This window comes from Castor canadensis, chromosome 3 (genome assembly GCF_047511655.1).
Source record: "Castor canadensis chromosome 3, mCasCan1.hap1v2, whole genome shotgun sequence".
NCBI classification, from domain to species: domain Eukaryota; kingdom Metazoa; phylum Chordata; class Mammalia; order Rodentia; family Castoridae; genus Castor; species Castor canadensis.
In genome coordinates this window covers 8,297,235-8,316,666 of record NC_133388.1, presented here as the reverse complement: position 1 = coordinate 8,316,666, position 19,432 = coordinate 8,297,235, and the positions used below count along the sequence as shown (strand labels likewise).

General features: G+C 44.1%; 1 protein-coding gene across 1 annotated transcript in view; it reads left to right on the top strand.

Moving 5' to 3' along the window:
- Positions 1-19,432, top strand: part of Dync1h1 (dynein cytoplasmic 1 heavy chain 1) — a 73,500-nt gene that overhangs the window by 31,549 nt on the left and 22,519 nt on the right. The window contains exons 17-42 of the mRNA XM_074067126.1: positions 1,303-1,458; positions 1,612-1,725; positions 1,964-2,074; positions 2,154-2,363; positions 2,531-2,677; positions 2,990-3,156; positions 3,246-3,419; positions 4,372-4,537; positions 4,619-4,807; positions 5,019-5,213; positions 5,748-6,030; positions 6,274-6,374; positions 7,950-8,109; positions 9,157-9,400; positions 9,586-9,769; positions 10,030-10,242; positions 10,913-11,151; positions 11,348-11,504; positions 12,597-12,824; positions 13,781-14,011; positions 14,314-14,454; positions 14,699-14,932; positions 15,019-15,225; positions 15,314-15,435; positions 16,115-16,280; positions 17,517-17,680. Of these exons, the coding sequence (XP_073923227.1) occupies positions 1,303-1,458; positions 1,612-1,725; positions 1,964-2,074; positions 2,154-2,363; positions 2,531-2,677; positions 2,990-3,156; positions 3,246-3,419; positions 4,372-4,537; positions 4,619-4,807; positions 5,019-5,213; positions 5,748-6,030; positions 6,274-6,374; positions 7,950-8,109; positions 9,157-9,400; positions 9,586-9,769; positions 10,030-10,242; positions 10,913-11,151; positions 11,348-11,504; positions 12,597-12,824; positions 13,781-14,011; positions 14,314-14,454; positions 14,699-14,932; positions 15,019-15,225; positions 15,314-15,435; positions 16,115-16,280; positions 17,517-17,680 (4,703 nt within the window). The remainder of the gene's footprint in view (positions 1-1,302; positions 1,459-1,611; positions 1,726-1,963; positions 2,075-2,153; positions 2,364-2,530; positions 2,678-2,989; positions 3,157-3,245; positions 3,420-4,371; positions 4,538-4,618; positions 4,808-5,018; positions 5,214-5,747; positions 6,031-6,273; positions 6,375-7,949; positions 8,110-9,156; positions 9,401-9,585; positions 9,770-10,029; positions 10,243-10,912; positions 11,152-11,347; positions 11,505-12,596; positions 12,825-13,780; positions 14,012-14,313; positions 14,455-14,698; positions 14,933-15,018; positions 15,226-15,313; positions 15,436-16,114; positions 16,281-17,516; positions 17,681-19,432) is intronic.

Below are 19,432 nucleotides of genomic sequence, written 5' to 3'. Positions count from 1 at the left end.
CTTAGTGTTCTGTCCTGCCCATAACTGTTTCTGTGCTGCTGGTCCTCTCAGGTTCTACTTTGTGTTTATTTTGGTTTACAGTACCTACTTTCTCTAATACCAGTATTGCTAGGTTATGAGTGTTCACTTTGCAGGGGAGTATTTAGTAAGAGATGACCACCAAAATCTGTGACTCTCTTATCACCTCAGCTTGGGGCTAGTAATGTGTTCAGTCAAAATTTTAGGTGGGATTTTGCTTTGGTAGAAAATTGTGGTGGTTTTTTGTTGTTGTTTTGGCTTTTGACAGTACTTGAACTCAGGGCCTTGCACTTGCTAGACAGAATTTTACCTTTTGAGCCACTTCTGGACCACAAAAACTAGTATCTTATATAGTCATTCTCAAAGAGAGTTATTAAAATAAAAAGGAAGTACAGTGAGCCTGCCTTATTCATGGATTTATTGTATGCATTTTTTGTCTTTTTTTCTTACCTGAGGGGGTGGTTTGAACTTAGGACCATGTACTTCCCAGACAAGCACTCTGCCACTTGAGCAATGAGCTCAGCTGTACACACAATTTTGGCCAAATGCAGTCAAAATAAATAATGAAGAAATTTCACAAATAAAATTTTTAATTCCCTTGCACACATTTGATGCAGGGAAGCTCTGTCAGTCCCGTTATCATCAGTTGTGTTTAAATCCTTGGATGATCTGCTATTTCCCTGTCCCTGATTTTTTTTTAAATCTGCTTCCCAAAAAGCAAATGGTGCCCAAAAGCAAAGTAAAAGTTAATTGAAGTAAAAATTTTAGGTTTGTTGAAAGGTGGCATGGCTTTAGCAGAAGTTGAGTGGCATTAGGAGAAAAATGAATCAAGCATCCACAGTACAATTCTGAACTCTGTGCATCTTGAGCATTCGTGGTTTTTCCTCAGAGGAGGTCTCCTTGGAACCAATATACTAGTGGATAAGTAGCGTGCATGCTTGAGGTGGAATCTATCTCTGGTGAGGGCCTAATCCACTTTAATCATTGTGAGTGCACCACCCAGCCAGAGTTAGCCCTGCCTCTTCCCTTCCCACCTTCCAGGGCACTAGTGAAATCAAGGCTGGATTAACAATGTCACCATGCTGACATTTTCATTTATGTAAATTATTGATATAAAACTTCACATTCAGTACTATGGACATCTCATTTAGGTTTTACCTATGTAAACATGTTCACCGTATCAGAAATTTTCAAAAGCTCAGTTGGCCCCTCCACCATTTTAAAGCCCAAGTGTTCCTCTCCTGAAACGGCACAAGCAATTTTCTGTGCTCTGACTACTTTTAGGGGAATCTTCGCCCAGAGGAGGCCCTTCAGGCTCTGACCATATATGAAGGAAAGTTTGGCAGGCTAAAGGATGACAGAGAGAAATGTGCAAAGGCCAAGGAGGCGCTGGAATTGACAGACACGGGACTTCTCAGTGGCAGTGAAGAGCGTGTACAGGTATGGGCCTTTTGAGTAGGGAGGGAATCTGGCTCCACTGGTGTTACCATTGACTGTGTCATCCCCTACCAGATTCTGAAGTGATTTGTTTTTTAAATTTGTGGGATGACTTCTGTCCCCAAAGTTTAACTGTTTTGCTGTTCTCAAACACAGGTGGCCTTAGAGGAATTACAGGATCTCAAAGGTGTTTGGTCAGAACTTTCTAAGGTCTGGGAGCAAATTGATCAGATGAAGGAACAACCATGGGTTTCAGTACAACCTCGAAAGGTATATCTCACTGAAATAGATGTCTGTGAATGTATCCACATATTAATAGTGTGTCCATTTATTAACATATTAACCTTACCTGGGAGCTTTGCATTGTGAGCCCACAGATGTCACTTAATGTTCCACATATCATTTACATGACTCATCAGTCTAATATACAGCTCACTGTAGAGCCATTTAAAAGACTTTCACCATTTAAAGAAATGTTGGCAAACTAAATATCTGTGTGTCTTGACAGCTTCGACAAAATTTAGATGGCCTGTTGAACCAGCTGAAGAACTTCCCTGCCCGTCTGAGGCAGTACGCTTCCTATGAGTTTGTTCAGAGGCTACTGAAAGGCTACATGAAGGTAGGCAACCAAGGACACATGACAGCAAGTATCCTCTAGAAACACACCTACACAGGAAACTTTGTTGCTCTCTATTTAGATAAACATGCTGGTGATTGAACTGAAGTCTGAAGCGCTTAAAGACCGTCACTGGAAACAGCTGATGAAGAGGCTTCATGTTAACTGGGTGGTTTCTGAGCTGACCCTAGGCCAGATTTGGGACGTCGACCTGCAGAAGAATGAAGCTGTTGTCAAGGACGTACTGCTGGTGGCACAGGGGGAAATGGCTCTGGAGGAATTTTTGAAGCAGGCAAGTGATGGGAGTGCATAGCCACTTACATTTCAGGCTGTTGTGTGGTCTTAAGCGTGTAAAATGAAGCCTTATCATCTGCTTTCTCCTTTCCCCCTTAATGCTTGGTCCCTGTGCAACTGGTGAGTGCCCATGTATGGGTAACATGCTTCTCCCTGCTTTCACAGATACGGGAAGTGTGGAATACATATGAACTAGATTTGGTCAACTATCAGAACAAGTGCCGCTTGATCCGAGGCTGGGACGACCTCTTCAACAAGGTCAAAGAGCACATCAACAGTGTCTCTGCCATGAAGCTGTCTCCGTATTATAAGGTATTGTTATTGGGGAAAATTCCCTCTCTGATCACTGTAATTCCTTTGGACTGTCAGTTACTAGATGCCTGTTTTTTAAAATGCGAGTCAGATAAGTCAGAAAAGTGTAGGATCTACACTTTTTGTTTTGTTTCTTTGGTTTTGGTTTTGGTGGCACTGTGGTTTGAACTCAGGGCCTCGTGCTTGCTAGGCAGGTGCTCTACCACTTGAGCCACTCCACCAGCCCTCTAATCTGCACTTTATGGGGAGTTTTGACATATATGTTAGTAAACAGTTTAGCAGCTGAGCTCTGCCCTCTCATTTACCCACCAGGTTTTCGAAGAGGATGCCCTGAGCTGGGAAGACAAGCTAAACCGGATCATGGCTCTCTTCGATGTGTGGATTGATGTGCAGAGGCGGTGGGTCTACCTGGAAGGCATCTTCACAGGCAGTGCAGACATTAAACACCTGCTGCCTGTGGAAACCCAGCGGTTCCAGAGGTATGGCCTCCAGCTAGGGAGCCAGATGTTGACAGGGGCTGGCAACCACTCTCTTCATAGACTGATGCACATTTTAATTTAACTTGCAGTATCAGCACGGAGTTTTTGGCTCTGATGAAAAAAGTATCCAAGTCTCCCCTTGTTATGGATGTTCTGAATATCCAGGGGGTACAGAGATCTCTAGAAAGGTTGGCAGACCTGCTCGGAAAGATTCAGAAAGCATTGGGTGAATACCTGGAAAGAGAGAGATCATCTTTCCCCAGGTAAGATGCTTGTTTTGATTTGGATTAAGAAAGGGCTAAGTTTCAGTTGTGTTTCCTTCCATCTGTCCTCTTCCTCTTGCCTACGTGTCAGTCAGTTTCAACATATAAGGATTTTGTTAGCCAGTACAGTTAAGTCATTTAATGAATAGCTTGCCTTTCACACATTCATTTCTGATTGTACCCTATACCCTAATTTCCCACCTCAGTTTTACTAAGCTTCATTTAAGCGGCCTCTCTTCCTGTCCCAGTAGTTTGCATAGGATGAATGGAGCAGGTTCTTTTTAGATTGCTTAATGAAGTCAGATAAATGGCATTGAATTCTTCCTTCAAAATCTTATTGGGGGGTGCCTGGCAGAGTGACTCAGGTGGTAGAGCACCCACCTAGCAAATGTGAGGCCCTGAGTTCAAACCCCAGGACTACAAAAAATTAAATAACAAACCCCACAAAAATCTTATTGGAAGCCAGGCATTGGTGGCCCTCGTCTATAATCCCAGCTATTAGGAAGGTTTGAGGCCAGCCCGTGCAAGGAGCTCAGCAAGACCCTGTCTCAGCCAATAAGCTGAGTGTGGCAGTGTGCACCTATCATCCCAGCTATGGAAAGCTGTAGGTAGGAGGTCTAAGGCTGGCCTGGGGGAAGACTATTCAAAACCCAAAGTGAAAGAAAGATCTGGGGGTATGGCTTAAGTGATAGAGTGCCTGCCTAGCAAACTCAAGTTCAAACCCAGTGCCACCAAAAAAAAAAAGAAAGACGAGAAAAAAATCTTTTTGGATAAGTGTGTCTTTTGCTGAGGTCTAGAATGGATTTGGATGTGACTCTGACTCAGACGGGAAGTATTCCACCAACAGCCACATCCTCTTTCCCTTCCTGCTGTTTGCAATTTGACATTTTGCTTTGGTCGTCTTAATTTTGTATATAAAATAGTAGCAACTGGAATATTATTTTAATTTCAGGTTCTACTTTGTGGGTGATGAAGATTTACTTGAAATCATTGGAAATAGTAAAAATGTAGCTAAACTACAGAAACACTTCAAGAAAATGTTTGCCGGAGTTTCCAGCATCATCCTAAATGAGGATAACTCTGTGGTCCTGGGTATTTCATCCCGGGAAGGAGAGGAGGTAGTCAAGTTTATGTTTGTGACTTAGAAAGCTCACACATATTCAAACTTATTCGTTCTTAAAATTTTTTTTTAATTTCAGGTTATGTTTAAAACTCCTGTGTCCATCACCGAACATCCCAAAATCAATGAGTGGCTCACCCTGGTGGAAAAAGAGATGAGAGTCACTCTGGCTAAACTTCTTGCTGAGTCTGTTACAGAAGTGGAGATTTTCGGTAAAGCAACTTCAATTGACCCAAATACCTACATCACTTGGATCGATAAATATCAGGTAATCTATAGTAGAGTGGGCAGGCTAAAGATGAAAGCACTGACCCTTTGGCAGCTGTATGCTGTGTGCATCAGCAGTTCAGCTGCTCAAGAGGCTGAGTGAGGCAGGAGGATCGCTTGAGAATGGGAGTTCAGGGCCAGCCTGAGCAGCATAGTGAGACCCCATCTCAAAAAAAAGTGACCATATGGATCTTGTATCTTATTTCTGTCAGGCCCAGCTTGTGGTTTTGTCAGCCCAGATAGCCTGGTCTGAAAATGTAGAGAATGCACTGAGCAGCATCGGAGGAGGTGGGGACACTGCACCCTTGCAGTCAGTGCTGAGCAATGTGGAGGTCACTCTGAATGTGTTAGCAGACTCCGTCCTCATGGAGCAACCCCCTCTCCGCAGACGGAAACTGGAGCACTTGGTGAGTCCAAGCCTGACCCTTTTCCCATCTCTTAGGCTCTTACAGTTTCCTATTTCCGTTAGTATCAAGGGAAAAAATAAGAGGGTTTACTCGTCTACTCTGTAATGGGTGTTTGGCTCTCTGTTCCTCTTGAAAGATAACCTTGGGAGCTTGTAGGAATCGGGCATGGGAGGAGGAAAGTGACCAGCTGTGGTCAGGGTATCTCACTCTTTCTCATCATCTCCACTTCATTGGGCAGGAGGCAGACCGTAGGGACAGACATGAGAAGTTGCTCTCCCCATCACATTTTATCCACATTGCAGTTTCTATTTGAAATAAGGGTTTTTGTATGTTTTTGCTGTAGTTCTTGATTTTATGTAATACTGTTGTCTGAATGACATTTCTGTTGTCTCTGTAAGTAAATTTGTGGTTTGGAATAGTTACTGAAAGCCAATGTAATGGAACTAGAATCCTAATTTAAATTTAATGAGTAATCCACAAACCCAGGGAATGCACTGTATTACTTTAGCTTATGGGAAACTTTTATTTCCTCAGATTACAGAGTTGGTTCACCAGAGAGATGTTACTAGGTCTTTGATCAAAAGCAAGATTGACAACGCCAAGTCTTTTGAGTGGCTAAGTCAGATGCGGTTTTACTTTGATCCTAAGCAAACTGATGTGCTACAGCAACTGTCGATTCAAATGGCAAATGCCAAATTCAATTATGGCTTTGAGTATCTGGGGGTTCAAGACAAGCTGGTCCAGACCCCCCTCACTGATCGCTGCTATTTGACAATGACACAAGCTTTGGAGGCCAGACTCGGGGGGTCCCCATTTGGTAAGTTGCTCCACAAACCTGAGCAGATGGAATCATACATACACATACTTTTTAAAGACTTAACTGATGATTTGAATGTGTTTGTTACATAGTTAGCATTTCTAAAATCTTAAATTTGTTTGCATTTATTATATCTGCTTTGACTTATAAAATGAATTGCTTTACACAGTTCTCTTACAGCTAAAGATACATTCCCAACTAGGTAATAGACTTAGTATTCAATGACTTTTCTTCAAATAATAGGACCTGCTGGAACTGGGAAAACAGAATCTGTCAAAGCCCTGGGCCATCAGCTTGGGCGATTTGTCTTAGTTTTCAACTGTGATGAAACCTTTGATTTCCAGGTAAGAAATTTTTTTTTTTTTTAATTCTATTTTTGGTGGCACTGGGGTTTGAACTTAGGGGTTTCCACTTGCAAAGCAGGCACTTTACTGCCTGAGACATACCTCCAGTCTTGCTCTGGTTATTTGGGAGATGGGGGGTCTCACAAACTATTTGCCTGGGCTGTCCTTGAACTGAGATCCTCCTGATCATAGCCTTCCGAATACCTAGATTACAGGCATGGACTACCAGCGCCCAGCTCCAGGTGAGAAACTTGATAGGGTCCACCTAAAATCGTTAAGCTTACGCTCCTCAAAGCCATTAGCCTTACAGCTCAACATGGATTATCTAGCCTTCTGAGTCCTTGTAGGATTATTGTTATTCTGCACTATTCAAGCAGTCCAATGTATGTGCTTTGAAGTTGACTTTAACTTTTATTTTTCTGAAAAAGTGATTTTTTTTTTTTTGATACAGGGTTCTTATGCAACATAGGTTAACTTCAAGCTCTCTAAGTAGCCAAGGCTGTTCTCAAACTTACAATTCAAGTGCTAGCATTAAAGGCGTATTTCATTACACCCAGCTGCAATTTTTTTATTGTTTATTTTTTTGTTTATGCAGTGCTGGGAATCAAAACACAGGACCTCACACATTCTAAACAAGCACTCTATCTCTGAGCTATACCCCCAGCCCTAAAATAATAGGTTTTTGAAGAAATGTTCAATGCCTTGACTGTCTGGGATTTAAAAAATATTATGGGAGAAGTTTTTTGTTTTGTTTTGTTTTTGTTGCAGGTTGCAGTATTGGGGTTTGAACTCGGCCTCACACTTGCTAAGCAGGCACTCTACCACTTGAGCCACTCCACCAGCCCTTTTTTTTTAGATCAACAAAAAGTGGTAGAATAAAAATAACTTTTTTCGTGGGGTTTTATGGCACAGGAGGAAAAACGAATTCACACAATATATCTATATAGTGGTAAAACCATTATTTATTAAGTGCATGCTATGTGTCAACATTAGGGCCCTTGCCTAATGTACAAATGTAATTTAACCTTCACAACCATCTTTGGTAGGTAGATGTTATTCTCATTTTGAAGTGAGGGGTCATGGTTTTAGAAAAATGTGACTTGCCCAATGTTAGACATGTCATCAAACCCAGGCTTTGAGCCCTGTTAAGGCACATGGTGTCTTAGACTGCTCAGGCTGCCATAACAGAACATAGGCTACAGGACTTAAACAGTAGAAATGTGTCTTCTCGCAGTCCTGGAGGCAGAAGTCCAAGGTCAAGGTTTTGGCAGAGCTGCTTTCTAGTGAGGCCTCTCTTCCTAGTATGTAGATAGCCACCATCCCCCTATGTCAGCACTAGCCTTTCCTCTGTATGTACAAAGAGAGAGAGATTTCTGGTGTCTTCATTTCATAAGAACACCAGTCCTATCTGATTAGAGCACTCCCCCTACCCGTGACCTTGTTTACCTTTGCATCCTGAAAGGCTCTGTCTCCAAATACAATCACACTGGGGATTAGGACATCAGTGGATGACTTTGAGAGGATGCAAGTCTGTTCATAACAAGCAGTGTTAGCTTCTGTCTGTCTCCATTTCAGGCAATGGGACGTATCTTTGTGGGACTTTGCCAAGTGGGTGCGTGGGGCTGCTTTGACGAGTTCAACCGCCTGGAGGAGCGGATGCTCTCAGCTGTTTCTCAGCAGGTGCAATGCATACAGGAAGCACTGCGCGAGCATTCCAACCCCAACTATGATAAGAGTAAGACTTCTCTTTGTTAAAAAGAAAAAGTTACTCTGAGGAGGGATATTCTGATGTGAGCTGTTTTGCCCACAAGAACTCACTACAGGAAGCAATATAGTGAGTTGTGGCTAGAAGACTGGTTAAAAGTCATGGTTGAGAGAGAGCCAGGGGATTCTGTGTCAGCAGTTAGTATTCCTAGTCCTAGAGCAGTCCCTCACTCAGCACAGCCTCCCTACCACAAGCGTGTTACCTCCACCTACATTTGCTTTGCAGTGTGTGCCTCAGCCAGTGTGGCCCTCAGTGCCTTCCTCTTCCTTCCCACATTACCAGGGAGCCACCTTTTTGGCTAGATTTATTCCACCATCTAGTATGGGGAGGTGAGACCATGGTCATGACAGGAGTAGCTGCTCTGGGAGGCTCCAAGGGCAGCTTCACTTTGCTGTGTTTAACAGAATCCCAGGCACATGTGGTGGAGGCAGTTTCAGGTACTGGAGGAAGTAAATATTGCACAATTAGATAGAAGTAAAATTTTTCCTATCCATGTCTACAGTTTTGCTTTATTTTTTTCTTTTATTCCCAAAATAATAGTAACTTGTCCTGCAAAGAATTCCCCAGACCTCCTAAATAAAGTAAAAAGAGTGTCAAAGAGAGCAGGCCCTGTGTTTACGATCAGTACTCTTATACAATAAATGCACTGCCCCTGAGTAGTTCAGAGGGATCTGAGGGGTGGTGGTTATAATTTCTGATGATCCTAAGAAAAGATCATCCTCAGAGTTGCCCTGTGATACTCAGCACTATTGTTTGGCATAATATAGTAGTGGGCTTCTGTCCTGGTAGCTTGGTAGCTGCACTTGTCTACTTGACTTGTGACAAAGGTGGATGCAGGTGCATGGCTGGTGGAAGCAGCCCTTCCACCTAGCTCCCCAGAGTACTAAGCTCTGGGCTTATGAGGCCAGCAGGGCAACAAGAGTCTGTCATTTTTGAGACTTCTTAGGTTTTTATTTTTTTGGGGTTTTTTTTTTTTTTTTTTGTACTATTAGTGTTAATATCATCATCTGATTTCAGCCTCTGCCCCCATTACTTGTGAGCTGCTAAACAAGCAAGTCAAGGTGAGCCCGGACATGGCCATCTTCATCACCATGAACCCTGGCTATGCAGGCCGCTCAAACCTCCCTGACAACCTCAAGAAGCTGTTCCGGAGCTTGGCCATGACCAAGCCTGACCGGCAGTTGATCGCCCAGGTCATGCTGTACTCACAGGGCTTCCGTACTGCTGAAGTTCTTGCCAACAAAATTGTCCCGTTCTTTAAGTGAGTAGCTTCAAGTCATTCAGAGTCATATTTTCAGCCTTTGTTAAATGTGCCCATCCAGTATTAAAATTCCTACTCACAATTATGGCACACCTTTTAAAATACCCATTTCCGGTCCCTAAACTCTTAACATTATTGCTGCTTTAAGTGTACCATTTTCAAAGAAAGCCTCTTTTCTCTTTCAGACTCTGTGATGAGCAGCTGTCTTCTCAAAGCCATTATGACTTTGGTCTTCGGGCTTTGAAGAGTGTGTTGGTGAGTGCTGGTAATGTGAAGAGGGAAAGAATCCAAAAGATAAAGAGGGAGAAAGAAGAACGGGGGGAAGCAGTTGATGAAGGAGAAATTGCTGAAAATCTGCCTGAACAAGAGGTTCGTACCAATGTTCTTTCTGTCACTCAAACCTTACATGTTACGAAGCTCACCTTTGGAGCACTTAAGTTATGATTCGCCGTAATTTTTGTGGCCAGGGATGACTATAATAGATTCATTACACAGTAAGTTGAGCAAATGTGGGACAATGACTGATCACACTATGGTGCTCATTAGCAACTGTTTATCACAGACCTGGAGGGGGCAGCAAGTGTGTGAGCATGCCCTTGCTTCTCACACCTCAGTATTCTCCCCTGTAGATTCTGATACAGAGTGTCTGTGAGACAATGGTGCCCAAGCTGGTGGCAGAAGACATCCCGCTGCTCTTCAGCCTCTTGTCGGATGTGTTCCCTGGAGTCCAATACCACCGGGGTGAGATGACTGCCCTTCGAGAAGAGCTGAAGAAAGTCTGTCAGGAGATGTACTTGACGTATGGCGATGGAGAAGAAGTTGGTGGAATGTGGGTTGAAAAGGTAACTTGACATGTACTGTTGGCTGTTGCACTCACAGACCCAGGGGATTCTAGTAATGATGCCTGCTGACCATTTGATGGAACTGTGTTCACGAAGGCCAGGGATGTGCATAATCTGATTTATAAAGATTCACTCAAGGGCTGTTTGAATTTCTTCTTTTTCTTTTTGATGGGAATGGGGTTTGAACTCCCAGCTTCAAGCCTGCAGAGCACATAACTCTCCCCCTTGAGCCACACCTGTAGTCCATTTTGTTCTGCTTGTTTTGGAGATAGGGTCTCTTGAACTATTTGCCAAGGCTGACCTCAAACTGTGATTCTCCAAATCTCAGCCTCCCAAGTAGCTAGGATTATAGGCATGAACCACCAGTGCCCAGCTTGAATTTTTCTTTTATTTAAATGTAGAGGTAGCAAAACCAGGCTACCTCAACATGGACATAAGAAAAATTTCAAATTTTGCTACCTCTAAACTGTGAGGAGTTCTTTAATCAGTCAAGAAGGCTGGGCCACTGGAAGACACCCTATAATGTTTAGATGTAATTTGTGTGACATTCTCCAGTTGAAGAACTCTTTTTCTTGCCTGTAGGAATCCATAGACTATGTTCCTTGCTCACTGTTACGAGCATCTCTGTTCTTCCCTGAGATGATCACAGTGCTGGTCTTTGCCCCAACAGGTTCTCCAGCTCTATCAGATCACCCAGATCAATCATGGTCTGATGATGGTGGGGCCCTCTGGAAGCGGAAAGAGCATGGCCTGGCGTGTGCTGCTAAAGGCTCTGGAGAGGCTTGAGGGTGTGGAGGGTGTGGCTCACATCATCGACCCTAAGGCCATCAGCAAAGACCACCTCTACGGAACCTTAGACCCCAACACCAGGGAGTGGACAGATGGGCTCTTCACACACGTGCTGAGAAAGTACGTTTGCTTTGGTCGGTGTTTGCTTTTGGGAATACAGGGTTCTTGTACTCGGTTTTTATAGCCACAAGGGTATACATTACTTTCTAACCAAAGTCCAGATTTAAGGTTGATTCAGAAACCATGGGAGGGTGAGCATTTTCAGTCTTAAAATCTTGATTTACTCAACAGCTATTTTAAAATCCTTCCAAATCAGAATCATAGACAACGTGAGAGGTGAGCTGCAGAAACGCCAATGGATTGTGTTTGATGGTGATGTGGATCCTGAGTGGGTTGAGAACTTGAACTCGGTGCTAGACGACAATAAGCTCCTAACTCTGCCAAATGGAGAGCGTCTCAGTCTTCCACCCAACGTAAATACCCTTCCTTGTTACTCTGTGGCCACTGAAGTTCAAATGCTATCATAGTCGGCTCTGGGGAGAAGCTTTTTTACTCAGTTTTGTTTCCGAGATTTTAGTTACTCAGTCGTCTGCAGTAGAAGAATATTAAAGTGAAAATTCCAGAAACGAGTAGTTTATAAGTTTTATATAACTTACATTGTAGTATAACTGTTCCATTTTGTTAGTTATTATTGATCTCTTACTGTGTCTAAGGTATAAGTCACACTTCAGAGTGGGTATCTGTCTAAGAAGAAACAGTGTACATAGAGTCAGTACCATCTGCATTTTCAGGCATCCTTTTGGGGGTCTTGGAATTTGTCCCCTTCAGATGAGATGCTTAGAAGGGGCTCCCCATGGCTGCAGTTTAAAGGTGGTGCTGGTGGGATTTCCTGACAGACTAGATGAAGGTATGAGAAACAGGCAGGAGTCAAGGCCAACCTGGCTTGAGCAAGTGGTTAACATGAGTCTTTAACAGAAGGGCCAGGATTGGTGTTTATCACCACTCAGAAGCCAAGGTACAGGTTCTTAGTTCTGAAAGTGCGCACTTACGGTCTCCATCTCTTTCATCAAGTTCCTTTGTTAGCTGATTATCCAGTGGATTCTGACTATTGTCGGAAAGATTGATCTCCTTGTGGGTAGTGTAGTGACAAGGTTAAGGGTCTGGGATCCTAGATCCAGCAGTGGGATCTGGATAGGTCACTCACCCCTGTGTATAAATGGAGATGATAACAGGCCTGTGTGTTTGGGTATGTGAGTTCAGGCAGAACATGAGAGTGCACCTGTGGGGAAGGGTGGCCAGTCCAGACTCACTGTAAATAGAGCCTTTGCAAGGCTACACTTCTGTCCCACAAGAGTTCCTGTCCAGAAAGGGTTCCATATTGTGCTCTCACTTGACTGTTTACTGACCAGGCACATTTTACCTGCCCAGATTCTTGTGGAAACAACATGGGTATTGTAGCAATGTGAATTGTAGATATTTTTATTTTTGAAAAAAATACAGAAAAACTAAATTTAAATCACCCTCTCAGAATGTGTCATTAAATCTACTTAATGTCCTCTTTCAAGGTACGAATAATGTTTGAAGTGCAGGACTTGAAGTATGCAACCCTGGCCACAGTGTCGCGCTGCGGCATGGTCTGGTTCAGTGAGGATGTGCTCAGCACTGACATGATCTTCAACAACTTCCTGGCTAGGCTGCGCAGCATCCCCCTAGATGAAGGGGAGGACGAGGCACAGCGTCGGCGTAAGAGCAAGGAGGACGAGGGCGAAGAGGCTGCCTCCCCAATGCTGCAGGTATGAAAACTGCTTTCCATCCCCTGAGCAGGGCCTCAGGTCAGAGCCTGAGGAGACTGGAATGCTCTGCTGCGGTAAGAGCAGATTGCCCATTCCCCAAGGCCATGGAGGCCAGGGTTATTTCTTTTTACTGAATGGCCACTCAGTACTCATCCATGCAAGCTGTCACTTGGTGCAGTTTTGCATAATCAGGCTTGTCTTTTGCCAGCTTCTGAAGAAGCCCACCAAAATTGCTGCAAAAGTTGAAAGATATTTATAGTAAATTCTAATTACCTTGTGTTTCTATGCAAATTGACTGCCCTTTTCCACATGTGGTGAACACCAGTGTTCCTGGAATGCAGAGTTTGGGGGAATCAGGATGAAGGAATGAGGATTGGTTATTGAAGCATAACCTGAAATTGTTTTTTCAAAGTCGTGTGCTCTCCTAGGCCTAAGTTAGAATAGCTGAAACTTTCTCCAGCAGCTTTTTTTGTTTGGGTGGGTTTTGTTTTGTTTTTTTGTGGTACTGGGGTTTGAACTCAGGGCCTTCCCATTTGCTAGGCAGATGCTCTACCACTTGATCCACATTCCCACCCCTTTTTTGCTTTTAGTTATTTTTCAAATAGGGCCTGTCATTTTTATTTGGGGTCAGTCTCAGACTAAAGTCCTGCTACCTACATAGGCATGTGTCACCATGCCTAACTTCTTTGTTGATATGATGTCTACTAACTTTTTGGCCAGGCTGGCCTTGAACTGTGATCCTCCTGATCTCCACCTCCCATGTAGTTGGGATTACAGATGTGATCCACCATGTCATCTTTTTTTTTTTTTTTTTTTTTGTGACAGGCTCTCGCTATTTAGTTTTGGGCTGTCCTGGAACTCTTGATTATCCAGCCTCCTATGTGCTGGAATTGCAGGTGCATAGCACCATGCCCAGCTTCAAGTTGTAGTTATGCTTGATTCATTTCGTCTTACAGATTCAGAGGGATGCAGCAACAATCATGCAGCCATACTTCACATCCAATGGCCTGGTTACCAAGGCCCTGGAGCATGCCTTCAAGCTGGAGCACATCATGGACCTGACACGACTGCGCTGCCTGGGCTCACTTTTCTCCATGCTGCACCAGGCCTGCCGCAACGTGGCACAGTACAACGCCAACCACCCTGACTTCCCCATGCAGATCGAGCAGCTGGAGCGCTACATTCAGGTCAGGGATGGTCCACGGGTCACTCCAGGGTCTGCCGCTTGGGTGCATTGTTTCCTGGGCACGGGTCAAACTTTCATGAGGGGCCAGGAAAGGTTCAGAGGGTGTCCAGGGTCCTAGAAGCTTCTAAGGTTAACTGTCAACATCTTAAGTCTGTGAGCGGGGAGGACGGGGGACTAGGGCTTGAACTCAGGGCTTTATACTCACAAGGCAGGCACTCTACCGCTTGAGCCATGCCTCCATTGCTCTTTCTTTTGTCCTATTGTTAAGTTTTATAAAACATGAAATTGTAATTCTTTTAATAGAGATACCTGGTTTATGCCATACTCTGGTCCCTGTCTGGAGACAGTCGGCTGAAAATGAGAGCAGAGCTGGGTGAATACATCAGACGAATCACGACTGTGCCGCTGCCCACTGCGCCCAACATTCCCATCATTGATTATGAAGTGAGTGGGGTGGTTACTGCCTTTTCCCATGATTCTTGCTATGTGGCTTTAATTTATCCTAGAGCAACCTGACCATGGATTTGACTTCATCTTTCCATGTCACATAGATAATTTGTCCTTTTAGTTTCACAGGTGAAAAAGAATGCAGACTAACGTGGCCTATTCTGATTTGTGTTAAAGTGAGCAAGTCTTATAAGGAGACACAATGTCCACAGAGTGACACTTCACCCATCTCTGTGTCTAGGTGTCCATCAGTGGAGAATGGTCCCCCTGGCAGGCCAAGGTACCTCAGATTGAAGTGGAGACACACAAGGTAGCAGCCCCAGATGTTGTTGTGCCAACGCTAGACACAGTCCGCCATGAAGCTCTCTTGTACACTTGGCTGGCTGAACACAAGCCACTGGTCTTGTGTGGCCCTCCTGGATCTGGCAAGACCATGACACTCTTCAGTGCCCTTCGGGCCTTGCCTGACATGGAGGTAAAAGGCCAAGAGACAAACAGCATGGCTTTTGTGGTTCAAATGAGGGTTTGATTTTAGAACCTCATTTTGTGTCTCTCTTCCAGGTCGTGGGCCTTAACTTCTCAAGTGCTACTACTCCAGAGCTGCTCCTAAAGACTTTTGATCACTACTGCGAGTACAGGCGCACACCCAACGGCGTCGTTCTGGCTCCTGTGCAACTTGGAAAGTGGCTGGTACTGTTCTGTGATGAAATCAACTTGCCAGATATGGATAAATATGGCACGCAGAGGGTCATATCCTTCATCAGACAGGTTTGTTCTTATCCACAGGACTCCCCTCCTCCCTCAAGGTTTCTGATTTACATTTTGCTCCTAATTGTTCTATACTCCTTTCCTTCAGATGGTGGAACACGGGGGCTTTTATCGTACCTCAGACCAAACATGGGTAAAACTGGAGAGAATCCAGTTTGTTGGAGCTTGTAATCCACCCACTGATCCTGGGAGAAAGCCCCTCTCACACAGGTAACACAGCTGCGTACACCATACACCTCTGTACACACTCATACCCCAGTTCCATGATTGCTATAAATTAGCACAGCAAAAATCTGATCTGAATTAATAAGGGTGGTAATAGAGTTCCTCCTGGGTCACTTGCATTGTGAGTTTTGAGGCTTGACTGGTCTGCATGGAGAGAGTCATATCAAGAAGTAAGTAAATAGGGACTGTAGGCTAAGCACTGCCTAGCAAGTGCAAAGCCCTCAGTACCACAAACAAACAAAAATGTAAATAAATAAAAGCATTAGAACTTGGGGTGTAGCTCATGGTAGAACACTTGCTTAGCATGCACAAGACTCTGGGTTCCATCCCCAGCACTGCAAATAAAAAAAGAAAAAGAAAAAAACATTGACTTTATAGCCCACACCCATCTGCAGAGCCAAGACAAGACTGAAATAAGCCTGATTTCCCCCGCCCCCATCTTTCCTTGGTTCTTTTTCAAGATGCTTGATCCTACTATGGTGTGTCAGACCCTAGCCTGAGCAGTGTATATTTGCTCTTGGTTAAACTTGACATCAAGCCTGTGAGGGTGGCTTAGGAAGTGACCTCTACCCTGGCCCAGGACAGTGACTCTCCTCTGGCACACTGCCCCTCATAAGGAGTACTGAGTCAGTAGAGAGGTGCTGAGCAGGCTGTCATTGCACAGGTTCCTGCGTCACGTGCCTGTTGTGTATGTGGATTACCCAGGACCCGCCTCCCTAACCCAGATCTATGGCACCTTCAACCGTGCCATGCTAAGGCTCATTCCATCCCTGCGGACCTACGCGGAGCCACTCACAGCTGCCATGGTGGAGTTCTATACCATGTCTCAGGTTTGTGGAGCTTCTCTACTTCTTCAGAAACTCTTCTCTCTGCTAACCGAAGAACCTGTTAAAAGACCAGACTTGTTAAGAGCTCTTGCAGAGGCAGGAACCTTTCTCCCAAGTCTGTCATCAGAGTTCTACCCAGGTCCTAGTATGAAAATGGTACTGTGCTAGGCCATTTCTAGAAAGATGCATGTGACAACACAGCCATGTCTCTGTTTTGATTATTTTTATTTAATTTTTTTTTGGTTGTACTGGGTTTTGAACTCAGGGCCTCAGGCTGGTAGGCAGGCGCTCTAACACTTGAACCGCTCCACCATCCCTTTTTTTGTGTTGGGTATTTTCGAGTTAGGGTCTCATGTACTGTTTGCCTGATCTCTGCCTTCCAAGTAGCAACCAGCTTTATGTCTCTATTATTATTGTGCAATGTGTGTAGTGACTGCATGTGTGCTCTACTGTGCTCCCACCAGCAATGCTCTATTCTCTATATGCTCTTCAGTGTTTAAAAAAATGTGTATTATAAAATCCTTTACAAGCCAGGTGCTGGTGGCTCACACCTGTAATCCTAGCTACTCGGGAGACAGAGATCAGGAGGATGGCAATTCAAAGCCAGCCCGAGCAAATAGTTCAAGAGACCCTACCTTGAAAATGCCCAACACAAAGCAGAGCTGTTGGAGTGGCTCAAGTGGTAGAGTGTCTGCCTACCAAGCGTGAGGCCTTGAGTTCAAACCCCAGTTGCCCTTTGGAAGTGCTACTTAGGTTTTGATCTGCATGTCTACTAGCTGGTGATGCGACCATCTTGTTCTCAGTGCTTCCTGAGCACTTGTTTGTCCGAGAATGCAAGTAATTCATTTCTGTTTTTCAGTGTTTTCAGGAAGATATTTTGTAGTTTCATTGCTTTAAAACATTTAAATCTTTAAGTATAATTTATGTTGACGTAAAGTGAGAAGCTTGGATCTGACTTTATTCTGTACAGTTGTTTCAACCTTTTTATTTTTGTCGTTGGGTATTTTGTGGTTCTGGGGATGGAAACCAGGGCTTCACACATGCTAGGCAAGTGCTGTACCACTGAGCTCCCTCCCCAGCCTACCTAGTTGTCTGAGCCTGTAAGAGTATTTGCTGGTTCATCCTTAAATATTCCAGGTCTAGCTTTTTTATCTTTAATATGAAAATATTTTACATTTTAACCACTTTTCCATGTCTTCAGGTATTTGCATATAACTTCCATTTGTCTCATTCCTGCAGGAGAGATTCACACAGGATACTCAACCTCATTACATCTATTCTCCCCGTGAAATGACTAGATGGGTGAGGGGTATCTTTGAAGCATTGAGGCCCCTGGAGACTCTGCCTGTGGAAGGCCTCATTCGGATTTGGGCACATGAAGCCCTCCGTCTCTTCCAGGACAGGTAAGGGGAGCCAAAGATCCTATTGGTTACATTCTCTCCTACTTTGTCTATGTCAAGATCTCTGTGAGGCTTGCCTCCCCAAGTGTGAGCCGTGCATTGCTTGCTTGCAGGCAGTGGGCGTAGCCCTGCATCATGACGTGGATCACAGTCATTCCCAATGATAGGTCATAGTGCTGGGACTGCCACCATTGTCTACTACTGTGTGATTAGGAGATCCACTTAATGAACCGGTCTAGCCAGAGAGTGGTGCCCCCACAAGGTAGCTGCCTTTGATGGCCTTATCAAATCATAGAGTTCCCTAGTGATGTACAGTGCCTCTCACTGACGCCCTAACTTGTGGCTTCCTTACCCTCAGTCTTGGTTCTCAGTGAAGAATCTGCTCCATCATCTCTGGGACATTGATTTTCTCTTTTCCCTATTAGCAACTTGAGCAGATTCTTGTGTGTAAGTTAAGTTGCCAACACCTAAGGGAGGGACTCCTCATGTGAAATGGGTAGGCAGTTGTGTGGGGCTGTGGTGGTAAATCATCACAGCAGGAAGTCACCTAGCAAAAAGGGACCATTATAGTTCAGTACAATCTTCATTTTACAATAAACTTGATTATTCCCACTTCTGTCTTTTTTTTTTTTTTTTAATTGGTGCGTTGGTACTGGAGATTGAACTTAGGGTCTTGGGCTTGCTAGCCAGGCATTCTACCACTTGAGCCATGTCCCTAGCCCTCTGTCATTTTTTATTTTCTTTTTTTTTTTACATTTTTGATCTTGTGTGATCTTCATTTTTATGTTAGTGAGAAGTTAAACTTGTGTGTTTAACTCTAGACTTCCAGTAAGCAGTGTGTCTTGACTAGTCAATACAGCACCTCAGTTTCCTGTACTACATTATTGAAGGCAGCACTCTGTCACAAGCCAGGTTCTGAGAAGAGAGCGAGAGGGGCTACAGGCAGGGAAGTACTCTGACAGAAGGCAGGTTGGAGCGTGGTGGCTCCCAACATTCGGGGCTCATCTCCAGAGGATGTGGTCCCATAGGACAAGCTCCTCTGGCTTCTGATAGTTTCAGGTTTAGGTAGTTGGTAGCAGTTAGGTTCTCTCCAGACCAAAAAGTAGTGAAGCCTTTGGCAGTTGCACTTCTGAACCAGTTAGTTATTCCTGCAGCTTTCTTATCCAAGCTATACATGAGTGTCCGAATGCTGTTCTGTTGTAAAGCACTGGTTTTCAAACCATGTTCCTTGGAGTTCTTAGCTTCCACCAAGGTGCCTTTCAGAGAGCTGCTGTAAAAGATCAACTAGGCGAGGCTCAACAAGTGAGTGATGTGTTAACTCTCACATTCTCAGTTGGGTTTCTACTGCTTTGAAAAATCTTTTGCTGTTAGGTGAGCTAACGTTACTCTTTTTTTAATTTAAAAAAAAATGAGCCACAATATCATTGTCAATAGACTTTCTGTGACACCACAAAGAAAATTTTATTTAGACTCAAATGTAACAAAAGCTGTTGTCCTTATTATGTGCTTATAAATTCTTCTTGGAAGCCAGGTATGGTGGTATGTGCCTGTAATCCCAGCACTCAGGAGGCTGAACCAGGGGATTATGAGTTCAAGGCTAGCCTAGGATACAGACCAAAATAAAATTCTGTTTGGCCTAGTTTCATAGCCCTTCCCTGCAGCCCGCATAACAGATCACACACTCAGCTTCTTAGAACGTCCCAGCACCTCAGGACAGTTAGAGTTTGCACCATCTGCCTCACAGTTGTCTTTAGA